Below are 17,450 nucleotides of genomic sequence, written 5' to 3'. Positions count from 1 at the left end.
TAAGAGAAATAATGTTCTCCATATCCAGCTGTCTCTCAGACGGAGTAATTTCTCACTGGGCACCGTATCTACTGTGGAAAGAATGAGAACTAGAAGAGACCTCTACTTGTATCAGAACGGCAATTTCTTTTTTAGAAAAACAGCATGGTAACAGGCAGAGTCAGTATGTAATAACTCACGTGGTTTTCCTGTTGATCGGTTGTTTCAGTTGCTATATTCCATCTTCCACATTTCCTCCAGGAGCTCCTAACCAAAGCTATCAATTTGAAGAGTTGCCAGCCTACCTAGTAATAGTGAAGCTTCTCACCTTGAAAGGTGCAAGAAATAATGCAAATCATTCTTCCTCTTTCTTACTCCAACTACACTTCATAGCTCCTATCACTGCAACTCATTTTACCTATACTTTTTAATTTATTACACAGATTAGTGTATTACACAGTGAAGGATGATGAAGAATTTGACAAGTTTTTTCTCCATAAACATGTATTTGTTCATCATCCATCAGTGTAATAAAAATGTTACACTTCCAACCACTTTCAATTTCTCAAGATTTTATTAGCAAAACAAAATGTAGGCTTCAAGCCTAATGACTGCAAAGCCACTTCCAGGCATCAACTACATACAAAACAAAACAGTATTTCCTTTCTCGTACATACCACTGACACTACTGCTCTCAGCCTTCTCCCAAAAAATAGCAAATGAAAGCATTTTTCATACAAGCTCTGGTTTGCTTCAGTATTACAGTAAGTGATTTCAAAGACAACAATTATGCAGTAAAGTTAAAAATACTTTAGAAGATGGAAAAAAACTGAAACTATGGTTTAGGTACAAAAATCCTTGATATTTGAAAGGCTTCACAGACAAAATTAGCTCTTCATATGCATGCATATGCATGCATTTTAACATAGATTAGGTATTTATGTTAGACTCTAGAGCTACAATATACATGTTTTTTAAAACCCCAGAAAATATGATGGGTATTATATTTCTCCTTCACTTATCCACTGAAGAAAATAAGAGGTATTTTTCAATAATCAATTAAAAAAAATTAACTGTATTACGGATACAGATTATGAAAATGACTGAACCCAAACAACAGAGGAAGAAAGAAAATAAACTGAACATGATACCAACATAAATCTCAATTTAGATCAACATGCACATCAATTGAGTACTTTCTTTAGCAGAGTAAATGTGAATCCAACACACTGCACTAACTTAGTTCACCTCTATCAGACTGATGTGAACAACTTCCTACACTTGAACTGGATGCAGGGGCTGACATGGTTTTAACCACTTACACCTGTCATTCGCAAGAAGAAAGGGAATCTAACTACCATCCATAGATTTTATTTTGTTGCCAGAAGAAAGCAAAGTATGCTCCTGTCACTGCAATTATGTAGAAACATGCAGAGTTACTGTGTGTGGTCACTGAACTTTGATTTTAAGGGTAGTAAGCCTACTGGATCTTTTTCACATCGTTTTTGTAGCTCTTCAAACCAAACCAGCCAAGGAGCTGAGCAAAACTGCAATGTATAAAGTCACCCTAGTAGTAAACCTTACACTGTGGGTGATCTTAACAAAATTAAAGGGACACAATTTATGTGATACCTATTCATGTTGTGTTCACTCTTTACTCATGGGCAATTGAGATCATAAGACTTGTCTCTTGATTTCAGCTAGAAGAACTGTCACTACTAGGCATGCCATCTGAACAGTTTGTCTTAATTAAGAGAAAATGGTACTCCCTTCCAATTTTAAAAAATTACTAGAAGCGAAGTCCATCCAAGATCTCTGATGAACAACTCTACAGAAAACCCTCATCTTTTGTCACTTTGTTTTAAATTAGCAATTCCACATAAGGGATTTGCTGTTACAGCAGGAAGGTTTGTAACCCAACTCCTGCATCAGGGGATTGTAATGGGGTATCTAGTGCTGCTACAGCTGCCCATCCCACATACTTGGCTAGGCATGACATTCACAGCAACAAAGATATCTGATGGAGAATCCTGAACCAGATCCTGAAGTTTAAACCCTGCATTTAAGCTCAGCTACCAGTGAATCCAGTGCACTATATAATAAGCCAGGCAGAAAGCTTACTGACATGTCTATATCGATGTTGATCTGCGATGCACTAGCACAGAGCTGTCAGGAGCTACGACTTGGAGACACAGCCACACAGCAGCAGGGAATAATACCAAAAACTTCTTCCAACATACAAAATATCTTGATGAAAGCAAGGAAAGCAACCATCTGGGACTTCAAACCATAAGGCAGTACTTCCTCATTCTACAGTCACACAGGGTAAGGACTCCAGCTCCAGCACATTCCAGCTACCATGCTAAACTACTTTCCAACTTTGGGAATCAACGTTCTTTCAGGCCCACTTGCACAAGCTCACACAACGCAAGCAGGTGGCTTTTTTCTTTGTATGTTCAAAGCAATGCAAATTATATGATGCCAGAACTTCCAAAAGCCTTTCCATAATATGGAAACCCTCACTAGAACTCAGTACAACTGCCAACTTAGAGCTAAGAATATTTTACAAAAACAGAAATCTCTCAAATTCTCAGAGTAGTCAAAGCACAATTTTAATGAAGGAAAAACTAAATTCACAGCAATATTACAATTTTTAAAGAAAAATGAAAAAAAATCTTCAATTTTACAGTTAATTAAAGCTTTGCCAAGAACTACTACGAGATGCAGCACCGTTAACTATGAATGTTTATACTAGAGGACAAATCACCTCCATGGGGAAAAGCTGGAGTCAGATTGATGTTATTTAAATTACTATTAAATTTACCAGCCATCCTTTCTTCCTGAGAATAACTGATAATACTTTTTTCTTTTCACTGAAATAATTGTGCAATAATACACCAAGACTGTGATTTAGCTATATCACTTCACCAAATTTATTGTTATGATATGAAAAGGATACTTTCTCTACATATGAATGATAACCAGCACCGGTTTTGCAATTCTTCTTTGGTATCACCTTGTCGTGCAAAACTAAAAGAAGATACAGTTTCAGTCTAAATAGCTAAAGGGCATTCTGTAACTTACACATTTCCTCATGAGTACAGAACCTGCCAGTGCTGAAAAGGTCAACAGCTGAACTAACATGGAATACTACTGAACAAATAACCTATGCCTAACAATTACACAAACCCAAATGAATCTTATAAGACATTCTTATTTCGTGGCATAAGTAGCTAACTTTTCCGTACTCAGGCTGCTATGCTAACATGAACTCTGAATCTTGAAAAATGAATTTACATACATTACATAGAAAAATACAAAATATATATACTATTATAGTATTTTATATATATGGTTTATGTATAATATATTTTAATATCAGTGTAAAAATACTCGCCTTTGCGTTGCTTCCAAAGGTCTTCATCTTTGCAAACACAAGAGGAAGCACAGTGAAACAACCTATAATTAATCTGGAAAATCCAGATTTTTCTATGGATGTAATTCTAAAATGGAGAAATCAAGATCAACAATGTCCTATGTGTAAGACTGTTTCCTGACAAGGGAAATATGGAGGTAAGAAAGGCGAAAAAACTCAAAACCCAACCTAAATAAGTCATTACAGAAAAATAACAAAACAAAGCAAGCTGTATGGCAATCAACAATAAGAGAGAAAAAATAAGCATTAAGAATAGGACACTGAATGGAAAATTAATTTTGTGGATGTCAGTCTTTACTACAGAAAAGGAATAACAGCCTTAGAACAGTTCTTGATAGAATAAAGAAATGAGAATAAAGTACTTGTGCCAAAAGAAAGAAAAGACTGTTATTTCTGACTCAGACTGGTACTTATATACAAATTCTAGCAGACTTTTTTGTCATCTATTCAGCATATCATTCTTAAATAATAATAAAACCTTTATGACTAGAACTTGTGTACTGCACGAGAATCAGATTTACACCTTTTCAACATAAAAGCATGCTGCAATATGATCCAGGCCAGCAAGCCATAATTTCAGTATCAGGTAAAGCAGAACACATTTACAGATTCAGGATAACAAGGACACATCAGTGCAACTCCCAAACCCAAACAGCTATTATCCACTGCTTTTTTTCCCTGATATGGATTTTCAACAACATTTAACAAAGTTCTTTGCAACTGACTATTGAGGAAACTAAGATGCAACAAGGTAAGAAACATGTTTTAGATATGGATCACAAGCTGCTAGAACAGATATAAACCATAAAATATCCAGAAGAGCTATGTTAGAATTAGGCATCACACTGCCCAGAGTAGGTAAGTGCAAGGTACAGAAGGATCTATCCAGCTGGAACTGTGCAGATGCACCATGTAAATAATGCTGAATAACAACCCCAGGGCAAGATGTCCAAAATCACCCGATATTCATTTTCAAAAGTAATTCAAGCTCTAAAGACATTACGTGGCACAAAAAAATTTGTATGAGTTAGGAGCCCAAGTCTCTTGCAAATATGAGAATACATGACATTTTTAGACCCAGAAGCAGTAAAATTCTAAACAGTCACCAAATGAGCAGCAAGATTCAGGCTAGGAAACAAGACATGCAGTACAAAGAAAGAAAGTGCTGCTGAAGCATTCAGGGGGCATAATCATAGAAACTGAAAAAAGAACAATGCAGAGAACAAGGGAAGTGAGCAGACAGAGTCTCCCAACTGTGCCAATAAAGATCTTCATGAACGCCCGGGACATCTGGATGTTAAGATAGTTTGCGGTAGGTTTTATGTAAAGTTAAAACCTAAAATGCATTAAGAGAATGCTAAAGCTCCAAAATCAAGGACTCTGATAGCAAACATTAGAATTGGGTACTTCATTTGGCCCTGCTAGACTTTGTGATCCTAATGAGTCTTTTTAACAAAGTAAGCTTATTTAAAACACTGTAATGCAAGAAGCTGCATTCAAGGTGATCTTAGCAACTCCCCAGCAGAGTTTAGACCTCCAGATCTACAGATGGCCTACCACCATTTTGGAATGCAGTAACAGTCAATGCTAGGACACTACTTCCTCTGTGTAGAAAGTAAGACAGTAGATAAAAGGTGGAAGAGTACCAAGAAATACTCTACGACTTCCGTATTTTTGGACTTCCTGCTCCCAGCAAAGCAGAACATATTCTAACAGATAATTATGACTCCTGAATTGAATTAAAAGTACTACAGGGGTGTATGCTATCGCAATTGCCATTCTCTCTACCCCTGTGTACTCATTGTCTATGTAAATGCACTTGCCTCTGTTCCCTCATGCTCCACTCTGCTTCAAGCTCCTGCCTCTGCATTTATTTTCCCCCCACATCAGACCCAGCAGCCTCAACCCTTCACAGCTCTATTCTCTGTCACCATCTGGGTCTCCCTCTCCCCTTGTGTTGCCATTCTCAGTCCTAAGACCTTTCACCATCAGTCTCCCGGTTCAGGACTCCTGCTGTTCCCTGATGTTTCTATCTTTTCATTATCCTTTCACCTCACTTTTCACTACCCTAAAAGCCAAAATACAAGGCAAATTCTTTCTCTTCCATTCTGTACTGACACAGAAACAGGTATAAGAACAGCACATTTTTCTGTTTATGCTGGGTGCCTGCACATGGCTCTTTTTGCCCACTCTTCCCTATCTACCCTTTGAGGATGATGTCATCTGTTCACACCATCTTAACTAGCATCTGCACAGCAATGGCTTATAAGCATGTCTACCCATCCACCTACTCCTGATTGCCTCCATATGGTACTGCTTCTTTTCCTGATTTTCTCTCCAGAAAACTCAAGCTTAATATATGTTCACAACTCAGCTCCTTATCATTTCTCTCAAACACTTTCTGCAGATAAAACTTCTGCCAATATCACCTCCTGTGATACAGGTAGTCTTTCGTGACCCTTTTGCCTGTGTTTGAACCATATATCCATGCTGTATCCAAAATCCTGTTACAATCTTCCTCCGTGTGTACATCTTTTTCTTCCTAACAGTACAGTTCATCCAATACCTCCATCTTTGTTCAGGCACACACTGAAGAATTAGAAAGGGAGATGAAGATTCATCTGTTTAAATTAGACAGGTTTCCTTACTTATCCTAAGTCACTGAAAGTGAAGCAAGTAAACCTCTTTAATATATTAGTATTTACGCTTACATTTCAGGAATCCTCTTTATCACATCAACCCTTTAGAGCTATGCTGGTATCACTGCTTTCAAGCTCTTGGGAGGTAGAGGATACAGGGACAGTTCAAAGGGCTCAATCAGTTGCTACTCAGCATAGCCAGCTGGTACCTACTGATCTTTGTTCAAAGTTTCTGCAACCTTTATTTACATATTTTCTGAATGTAAAGGAGTACAGAACAGGAAGCATGCTAGATGGATATGCAACCATCTTAAAAAATAAATAAAGTATGCCATTACCTAAAGATAAATAACATATTGGACCGATGTCTGAAAAAAAAAGTAAAGAGAAAAAATAAACACGTCTGAGTTACACAAATGCATTTTATAATTGCATTAACAACTTAAAAACAAAGGAGCCCATCAAAATTTGACCCAAACTGCCATCTTAATAAATGCTTATTTAAGAACCCTGCTTTAATATTTAATACTTTATCAAATTTTTTTAAAAAATTAAAAATCTTTTAAAACAAGAAAAAAAAAAAAGAAAAAGCCCCACACTCCCCATACTCATTTGAGACTAAAAACTATCCATAGAACATTTTATACTCAGGTATTTTTAACTACTTGTTTCAGCAAACAGATTTTTAAAAATATTATTTTGGGATTTATACTGAATTTATTCCCAAGGTTTATTTAGCCAAGTACTAGTCAGAACAGATATTGTGCTACATTTCTCATTATGTGGTTGTGAGCATTGTCTATACTGATAGAACAGACTCAGAAATAAGTTATGAAACAAAAAGTGAAAATGAAGACACCTCCTGCAAAGTGAAGGTCAAGAACATCATGTAAGACATCCTTACAAAAACCTGTTAAGTCTTTAGCAAAATTCATGAGGAACAGACAAGACTTTTTTTTAGAAGTTAACATTTCAACAAAATTAACAACATTCACCACTATACATACACTGTACATGGTGATGGATCCTAAAAATCATTCTTTTCTGATTCATGAATTAACTAAATTATCAAGTCATTTTAAGGGTCTGAATAATCACTGTGAATCCTAACATTAATTTTTCTAATATACATGCAGGTACCAAGTTGTGCTGAAAATAATTTCTTGAACAGAAGACCTAGGCGACCACTTGCATACAAACATGTAAGGTGAGATCCAGCATGGCTTAAAGAAGCAGCATTATTTCAGAGATGTTCTTAGGACAAAAACTGGAAAAACCCCAAGCCACCAAAAACCCTCAGAAATGGAAAGCAGGCAAATTCAAATATAGATTGTTGGAAGCTTTTTAAGTAATAAACGTTTAATCCTTTTTTTTTCAGTGTCATGTGGTTTCCAGTGTACACAAAGTAAAGAGTGAAAAGGTAAAAATAAAACAGGCATACCCTTAATATATTCCAGAATTCATAAATCATTTGTAAATTTAGTCCTTTTATAAAAGAATCCTTATATAAATCGGGGGGAGGGAGGGCATCAATCCCATATATGAAGCACAATTTAAGCCCAACATCACTGACCAATCAAAATTAGTGAATGCACTGCATCTCTCTGCAGTGAGGAGAAGCGACAAGGTAGGCTGTCATTCTGCAAAAGCTGCCCATCGCAAGCTTTCCTCTCAGAAGCACTGCTCTTCTTTTTTAGAAAGCTTGAATCTCAGTGGTGTCTCTGGAGACAAGAAGCCTTCAGTATGTTAAATTACTTTCATTATGCATTTTCAGATGCTTATTGATTCTACCGTAGGAAGAGTGGGAGACTGCAGCAGCCTGTAAACCAGAACTAAAGCAGTTGTATACATTAGCAGTATGCTGAAACAATGGCACAGTACAGGCACAAATTTTCATTAAGGTCATTTTTTGAAGATATGCTTATTACCCTCTTTCCCTTCTACTCTGCTAACAAGTGAACAAAATGAATCCCTCCAACCTGGAACTGCTTCACCTGCATCGAGAATTTACCAAATCTTTAGTGGAGGTAAGATCTGTTCCTTATTATGGTATACAGAATAAGCAACATTTAACAAAATTAAAAAACAGGAGAAAAAAGCAAGAGATCAGATTCAACTTATATTAAGTACTGATATATTGTTATATTTGAGGTCAGGAAATATTCAAGTGCTATTTCCCTCTCCCCATTAAAAATACAATGGTAGAAAAATGTTGTTCTGTATGAAAGTCTTATAGAATATTAAGACGCTGTTTTGTTCATACAACATAAAGACAGTACAGTTTAAGCTCATACAGTATTGGGAAAACAACCACATAATGCAATTGGGAATATGTTTTTCTTCCCTCAGCAGTATTTCCAAATATTGGCAGTTAAATATGCTTCAGATTTATTCAGTTACTCTTCGAAGGATCAGATAGTCTGTAATTAGTGTATACTTATTGTTTTATGAAGGTTGGCTAATATGACTAATCTCTGCTTAAGAAATCTCCCTTTTTTGTTGTTTTCTTTTAAACTCATTTCTTTCATTATCCTGTATATTCAAGCCATTTACTAAGAGCATGGATTTGCTGAACATTTATTTCAAGAAAGGGAATTGTAGCAGTGTGCAAATTAACCAAAAGCATATTTCCTATAAGGCTCATTAACTGTGTTCAGTTTCTCATTAAAAGACAAGAGAGTTGTACGTATAAACTACCTGCTCACCAGAGCTATAAAACTACATTTTCTAGCTGTAGTCACAGACACTCTATATCCAACAGTTATTGCTTCTAGTCAGGGGTTTTCATAACCTGCACTATCCAGAGAACAGGAAACTTGTCCAAAACAACTAAATTCATGTAAGCTGAAGGAAGAATATGACTTTACTAGCAAATAGAGAACACACTAACTGATTTTCTATGTAAACTGTAAGGTCCAATTTTAGAGATCTGTTATTCATGAATTAAGTGATATTAGAAAATATATTCTTGCATTACTTTATTTTGAAATTATAAGCCCTACTTTTAACCTTTTTTTTCCTCCCCTTCACAAGGGCATGCAGCAACTAATTCAGTTTTACAACTGACAATATGAAGAATGCAGTTGACCGGGTATCTTTGTAGCTGTATGACCTACAAGCAGCAGGATGCATCAATAAAATGTATTCTTAAGACATAAAGGAATTAGAAACAAAACATGGAACACACTTGTATTACCATTTACGTGCATGACACTTCAACAATATACATGGAAGACTAACACATCTGCTCAGATTTTCATTAAAAGAAGAGTGCAATGATTGATTCTTAAAATGGTGAGCATTTCTTAAAGAGGGATTTATAATTTAAAACCAGAATTGTGGAAACTACTGATGCATGAAGAGACAATGAAACATGAAATCTCAAAAGGAAAATATGCACACTTCACCAGCAAGCTGAATAAAGATTTAACCAAGCTTTTTCTATACTACTCATTAAATAACTTATTTGTCATAATGACTAATGGATATTTTTCCCTCAATTTTATGATGCTATGTATTCTCCTTAAATCAAAATAAACCAAATTAGGTAACTCATGGTTACTCTCAAAGCACATGAACTGGATTTTATGATGTATAGCAACTTCTTTGACTAAGCCATCACTCAAAAGTAATGAGCAGGAATATTACAGAAAGAAATACGCAACCATAAACTAAAGGATGTCTACATACACTCTGAAAACAGAGATCAGAAATTATTTCTCTTTAAACCTGGAAAATAAAAGCAGGCTGCTACAAAATGCAACAGGGGAAAGAAATTAACATCACTTAAAAGAAGGTTTATTTGTTATTGCTGGCTTGAAACTCAGAACAGACACGCAGAATATGCCCTGCTCTGTAGAAGTATCTGAGGCAATTAAGAAGTCCCCGTGTTTAATCAGAAATTTTTGCCGCTGAACTGCAGGAACAAAAAAAAAGGAAAAAAAACCTGCAAGGAATGAAATAAGAGCCCGGCTACCATTTGATTTCCAGGTTACAGTGCATGTCAAAAATCTCTCAGTGACACCATGTATCAATTTATGACAAGCTGCTGCCACGATCTGAAAGGCCCTTGAGGCTCAGAGAACAGGTAGGTCGGCAGTCCATGCCCCCACCTCTGCTCAGCACTTGCAGAGAGCAGGGACTTACCCAGACAGGCGATGGATGCGCTGGGTAAATGAGCTCCCTGCCTTCACGTTTCTGCTTTTATTTAACTGAAATAGAATCAATGCAACAAGGAGGTGATGTTTAATCTATTCATTAAGACTCTGCACATCTGAACTTCTCTGTTTTCACAAAATTTCAGTTGGCATAATGCTACGGTGAGACTGTCATTTGTTTTAGCAGATCTGCTTTTGATTTCCTCCTGGCTTTTGCTAATACAAAAGAACTTCATTTATCCAGCAATGCATTTGGAATGGTTTCCTGAAATCCATTCACAGCCAGGATAGCATACATAGAGGAGATCGTATTCCTGAGGGTTAATATAAACAGAATAGAGGTTGCCTAAATTAGAAATGAAACAAAGCTTCTGAAATACTTTTTGTTTCATTTCGCACCTGAGATTAATACATTCTAATTTACATCTTTTTTTATTTAAAAGGCACATGTGAAATAGCTATTGAAGAATAACAAGAATTTTCATCATACAATTTGCAATTAATAGTATTGTTCAATTGAGGCTTTTCAGAACTGCAGATGAAATCCATTTGCATACTGTATCCCAAGTGTGCTTAATTCATACTTTCATTTTAAGAGAGCTCATTTTTGTTCACCTTAGTGCTATCCATTTTAATGTATTCAGAATAGAACAAAGGTCGGCATTCAAAGTTATTTTCATGCCAAGTACGTCCCCTCTTAAATTTAAAGCTACCTAAAAAAAAATAAACCCTCAAGTATCATAACAAGAAATTGAATAATCTCTTTTATTTATTCACTCAATTATAAACTCAAGAGCTGCCTGACAATATAAACAATGCAAACATCAGGTATTACGTGCAGATGCTCCATTTACAACTCACCAGCATGTTTAAAACAAAGCAGGTGAGCCACAAAATAAAAAATCTCCTAGATGTTACAAATGCTACTTTTTGGAACCTCACTTATTCCTAAGAGAAACATGCTATGTATGTAAATCTGCTGGATTTAACTGCAGTTTGTAAAAAAAAACACAACAAAACAAAAACAAAAACCAAAAACCAAAACAAAAATCAAAACCAAAACCCAAAAGGAACAATTTTCTAAGTATTATTTTCTAAAATTATTCTCTTAAATCTATTCCGGAATAAAATTAAATACTCAGCCACTCCATGTAGGCACTGATTTCTTAAAGAAATTGAATATTCAAATCAGAAAAAGGAAATGTAGTATTTTATAATAAACTCCATTTCCCCAAACCCATATAAATTTGCATTTTATATACTTATATAAGATTGTTGCAGTGGCAAGCATCATACATGTAGATAAAAAATAAAAAGAGAAAAGTGAACAGAAAATATCAAGCTCTGTAAAAATCTCCTGAATTATAGAACTTCCATTTCAGCCCACAACACAACTGTAGATTACATAAAAAAGAGGTGGCTAATTGGCATAAATTATTAAAATGTTCTTTTTATGATACATAAGCAACAGTCCTCCATGTTCCTATCACTTTCTTCTTCCACAAGAGCTTTTTTAAATGATCTTGAGCACTAATTTGTTAATACTTAACAACCTGCTCCTAAAATGACCCTCAAAGCAATACAAAGGCTATGCACAAGTACAGTTTATTCAACAAATGGGCCTTTTGTGAAAAACCACATCACTATAAACAAAGCCTTGCCTCCTTAAGTGGAAGCTTTTCACTTTTTTTTCTTTTTTAAACAAATCCTGCTTTCTTTTTAAAAGGAAAGACCTTATTCTAGATCCTCAGGCTTTTGAGTCCATGCCAACTAAAGCTCTAAACATACTGTAAATGAAGAGTTTGGTAAGAATAGTTGCTTTTCCTCCCTCCTCCTTCCCCAGGATTTGTCTAAAATAAGTGTTAAAAAAAGAAATCAAATAGTTCCATATTTTATTTCACCTTTCAGGAGAAAAACCAACTGCAACAAAAGAATGTGTTTCTCCCCCATTCTGGAAGTCAACATGCAGTCCGAATCTAACATTACAGTTCGAGATGCCATTGATGACATCGATACCAACATGTACCGACCACTGTCATATCCATTAAGCTTTCAAGTTTCTCTCACTGGATTTCTGATGTTAGAAATTGTTTTGGGACTTGGCAGCAACCTCACCGTGCTGGTACTTTACTGTATGAAATCCAACTTAATCAATTCTGTCAGTAACATAATTACAATGAACCTTCATGTACTTGATGTAATAATTTGTGTGGGATGTATTCCTCTAACTATAGTTATCCTTCTGCTTTCACTGGAGAGTAACACTGCTCTCATCTGCTGCTTCCACGAGGCTTGTGTCTCTTTTGCAAGCGTTTCAACTGCAATCAACGTCTTTGCTATCACCCTGGACCGATACGACATCTCTGTAAAACCTGCCAATCGAATTCTGACCATGGGAAGGGCTGTGATATTAATGACATCAATATGGATCATTTCACTTTTTTCCTTCCTGATTCCTTTCATTGAAGTCAACTTTTTCAGTCTTCGAAGTGCAAGTACTTGGGAAAATAAGACACTCCTGTGTGTGAGTACAAATGAGTACCACACTGAACTAGGAATGTACTACCACATTCTCGTTCAGATTCCAATATTTTTCTTCACTGTTGTAGTAATGCTAATTACATACACCAAAATACTCCAGGCCCTAAATATTCGGATTGGTACAAGATTTACAACAGGACAAAAGAAGAAAGCCAGAAAGAAAAAAACTATTTCTCTGACCACCCAGCATGAGACTACAGATGTGTCCCAGAGCGGTGGAGGGAAAAATGTTGTCTTTGGTGTAAGGACTTCTGTGTCTGTCATAATTGCTCTGCGCCGAGCTGTAAAACGGCACCGGGAGCGACGGGAACGGCAAAAGCGAGTCTTCAGAATGTCCCTCTTGATTATCTCAACATTCCTTCTCTGCTGGACACCCATTTCTGTTTTAAACACCACCATCTTATGTTTGGGCCCAAGTGACCTTTTGGTAAAGTTGAGATTATGTTTTCTAGTAATGGCATATGGAACAACTATATTTCACCCTCTACTTTATGCATTCACAAGGCAAAAGTTTCAGAAAGTTCTGAAAAGTAAGATGAAAAAGCGAGTGGTTTCAATAGTGGAAGCAGATCCCATGCCAAATAATGCTGTAATACACAACTCATGGATAGAGCCTAAAAGGAACAAAAAGATTACCTTTGAAGACAATGAAGTAAGGCAGAAATGTTTAGTACCTCAGGTTGTCACTGACTAGATTTCAGTATTCACCAAAACACATCAAACGGAATATTTGAACAAACTGTAGAAAAATACTGCCAAATAAGAAAAAAAACTTTTTTAACTATTGGCGAGACTGTATATTTTCAATATGTATGTTAAATAGATTAGATCTTGTATATTCAATTTCTTCATTATGTAAGATATATGTTGCATGGCTGTTTGTTAGCGTAACACCATGTGTATATTTGTCAAAAATATTCAAGTCCTCTTTTTTTAGAAAATAAATAGCCTTAAAGAAGTGCAAACTTTTAAAAATATTTGTATGGCTCAGTTTCTCTGTAAGGATAAAGGAATTTTTAAAGAAAAATTGCACTTGGGAATACTTTTCTGGAGCACCAATACAACATTTTGCATGATACGGTATATTTAAATTTAACTCGTAAATAGTATTGATCAGAGGTATTCTGAATGCTATGCAGCTACAACCTGGACACATTTTGACCTCATATTTAGATAGCTACTTATTTCAAATTTCTCCAGCATGTGACTAGCATGCACATATAGACAAAGCCATTTACATGATGTCCTTCAGTTAATGGTTTAGAATCAGTTACTTTTTATATGGGGGGAAAAAATTCATGCTCGTCCAAAAATTGAAAGTATTTTTAAGAAAAGTAGAAAGTCTTATGTATACAATCTCAGATCCACAGTTTCTACATTTGAATAATTACACAGTAGGGGCTAAGGGCAAAGGACAGGTTAAATGAGGGAAAAAAACACGGACAAGAAAGTTGTTGGGCTTGATGCTAAAAGACAACCAACCAACATTCCTATGCAAATCTGAAGGGGTTTAGCTAGACCTCTAGTGTGACATGGGGACCTTTTATACTGAGATTTTTCAATCACTTTCATCCATCTACATAGAAGGATATGGCTGTTAAGTGCCACAGCTAAAGATGATGGTAATTTTTGTTGCTCTCAATAACTCTTTTATTATTTTTACTTCACTTCTCCTTCAATGATGTTCAGTTCTAGCTATGCAACTACTTTGTTACAATCACCAATACTGCTAGCTACTCTACTCTTGTTTTTCCTGGGTGACCATGGTATACCTTTCTTCTACATTCTCTTTTTCTATTTCTTCTTAAACCTGCATTGAAGAATCAAGAAAGGTTAAGAAGTTACCACCACCCTAACACTGTAAGCAAGAATTAAGATATTCACCCAAACAAGTTTGACAAGCTGTTTGCACCATGCCATCCGCAAAAGTTTCGTAATTTCAATGAACAGCGGCTACATTGATTGAATGAGTTACCAGTTAAAGGGGGGGAGGAAAGGGAAACAAAACAAAAAACTGCATAATCAATGAGCATGATTTCACTTGTCTTGTTACATATACTGATCAGTGTGTCACCAGCTACCAGTATACTTAAAAGGTTAATTCTCAATAAGTATTAACTTATACAAAAAAAGAAAAGCAGAGCAGAGCCTTGAATATGAGAGCTACTTTGACTAGACTATTACATAGAAAATGAGGATTTCTGAAGCATTTTTCTGAAGTTGCATATACGGAAAAAAAGTGTTGTTTTACGGGAACAAAAGGTTCTTTTTTGTTACATTCCTAAATTATTAATCATATGTTTATTGCCAAAACTGGTTTTGTGGTTAAAAAATCCCAGTGCTTGTAATGTACCTTAGTTTACTTGGGCTCAGGCTTTAGCTTACCAGAATAGAACACTCAAAAAATAATACTACAGCTCCATATTCTACAAAGAATAGCCATTTATGATCATCCAAATTCTACCTAGAAATTTTGTTATCTGATTGATAATAATTGATTAGCTGAAATTACTGTGTAACATATATTCAAATATAATTTCACCAGCTTTTCTGTGAAAACTAGCCCAATGACACCTGCATTCAACTGTATCCATTTACTGTGTTGTTTTCATCTAAGCTACTCCTAGTTTCCTTCAAGAACTGAAATCCTTATTTGAGAGGCTGCAGAAGTTTTATGCAATAAGCTTTTTTTTTCCCCCATATGCTCTACATTTATCACTTCAAAAACATTCTTTCGGGAATAAGTTCTTCTGAAAAGAAATGTACCCAAAATATCTAAGTAGAAACTATTGTTTTTTTCTTTTTTGTAGCTCTTCTTCCTTTCCCTTTCAAGCTATTCTCTCTATTTTGAACACTAGAAGGAGGAGAAAGCGGGATGTTGAGGGTTAACGGCATAACATGATTTCACTGACTACTTATCATTTCCAATAAAGCATTCTTATATCAAAAATATTATTCATTTATTTAAAAAGAAAGAAAAGAGAAATCATAATGAACACAAAACACAAATAAGTTTACATCCTTATCTGAAATCAGCATGTAAGAAAAGCTTTCAGATTTGAAAGGTTTCTTGACAATATGACTTTACTTTTTGAAATTAAATAAATCCTCAAGAACTCCACGTTTAGTGCTAAAGCTCATTCATTAGAAAGTCAGATGCAACAAAGACGCACTTCATAGCAAAGAGAAAGTGCAGCATAGGAATTAGTCAAAGAGATTAAGTCCAGTTTTAAAGGCTATGTCGATCACAGTCACTCATTGCCTATAAGAATATAAGCAAGTTCCTTCTTACATTTATTATCTTTCATCTTCATTAAACTTTAGAAAAATGGATTTATACCATGCTGGAGTACACTTTGAGGGTTGCAGAAGAAAATTCTGCATACAGCAGGGAGCAATATAAGAAAGGATACATGCAATCCTATATACACACAGAAGCCATTACAAAACAGAATCATACATGATCTATACCACACAACAGATTTAACCCAAACAACACAAAATTAAAGAGTAAATAGTGAAGACACACTGCATATCCTACAGACATAGAAAAGGATTTCAAGAGGGATATGAAGGTGTGCCGTGGGTGCTTGACAGATAGACTAAAACAGAATGCAAAAAAGAGGTAGCATCACTGGAGAAAAAAGGGCAAATACATGCCACAGTATTGTACAATCAGAAGCCCACTACATTCTTAAAAATGATCTCACCACAGTGAGTCATTAGTTCAATTACATTTCACACCGCTCAGCCTAAGGCAAGCAGAATTGTACAGGACTACAAAAATACTAATTCCAGCAAATACATCTCAGAAACACAAGCAAGCACTGCCAATTTCCACATGTTCTCTGTCCCTGAAGTATTAGCTTACTATGTTGTTTTCTAACTGCAAATGCATTTCCATTCAATTTTACACTGTAAAATGAGGTTATCCCACACTGAAAATACCAAAAAAAAAGAGATGAGTACAGTGTCAGTATCTATTAGAATATTCAAGAAGCACACCTCTACACACTAGTACATCGCAAACCAGTAGTACAGAAATGTAAATACATCACAAATATCTAGTTTCCAGCAGGCAACAATTTTTATGGACTATAAGGTACTGCTATATAGATAGAAGTTCTGTTTACTTATTAGTGCCAGGGGAATAGGAGTCACTTCAGTGTTTTCTAAATACATTAGATTAAAAATGTATGCATCTGGATACACATCAGATCAATGCATCTCCCTTCAATGTTACGTAAATACACACATGTACGTAACACATAATTACTATATATCCACAGACACCAAAAGTGAGGCTCAACTTCAGCACCTATTTTATATTCGTAAGAGGACTTTTCGATAAGAGCATCATTGCACTGGACAGACAAGCACTATGTCCCACCATGCATAGACTTAAATATCTTATCTTTCCCGCAACCACCTTGGGTTTTGGGCTTTTTTTTTCTTTTTAAATGAAATAATAAACTCAACAAGATATAAGATTTACCTGGACACAAGGAAAAAATTTTCTACTATGTTAACCATTACATATACTATTTGCAGTCCACATAATACTTTTCAACATCAATGTATGTGCTAGTCATCAAAATTCATTGATAACTGAATATTCTAGACATGTGTTTGTTTCCTCTGAAGAAACTTTCAGTTGCCAATTGCCATTAAACTCTTTTGAAAGGAGAGAATACAGCA

The 17,450-nt window shown here is 35.5% G+C and overlaps 2 protein-coding genes across 7 annotated transcripts in view; one reads left to right on the top strand and one right to left on the bottom strand.

The window, feature by feature from the left end:
* Positions 1–17,450, bottom strand: part of COG5 (component of oligomeric golgi complex 5) — a 182,208-nt gene that overhangs the window by 137,088 nt on the left and 27,670 nt on the right. The gene's annotated exons all lie outside the window — the stretch shown is intronic.
* Positions 7,433–13,729, top strand: GPR22 (G protein-coupled receptor 22). 6 transcript variants are annotated; one of them, XM_027679324.1, is made up of 4 exons: positions 7,433–7,474; positions 7,829–8,081; positions 9,088–10,141; positions 12,120–13,729. In XM_027679324.1, exon 4 carries the CDS (start codon positions 12,145–12,147, stop codon positions 13,444–13,446), a length of 1,302 nt encoding a protein of 433 aa, XP_027535125.1. In that variant the 5' UTR covers positions 7,433–7,474; positions 7,829–8,081; positions 9,088–10,141; positions 12,120–12,144; the 3' UTR covers positions 13,447–13,729. The 6 variants fall into 6 exon arrangements, with proteins under 6 accessions (XP_027535125.1, XP_027535124.1, XP_027535129.1 ...); XM_027679323.1 differs by lacking the exon at positions 7,433–7,474 and adding an exon at positions 7,627–7,681; XM_027679328.1 differs by lacking the exons at positions 7,433–7,474; positions 9,088–10,141 and adding an exon at positions 7,627–7,681.

This window comes from Neopelma chrysocephalum, unplaced genomic scaffold, assembly GCF_003984885.1.
Source record: "Neopelma chrysocephalum unplaced genomic scaffold, ASM398488v2 Primary Assembly neopelma1_45, whole genome shotgun sequence".
In the NCBI taxonomy this organism is placed as follows: domain Eukaryota; kingdom Metazoa; phylum Chordata; class Aves; order Passeriformes; family Pipridae; genus Neopelma; species Neopelma chrysocephalum.
The sequence above is the reverse complement of the archived record's forward strand: the minus strand, read 5'-3'. Positions and strand labels throughout refer to the sequence as shown.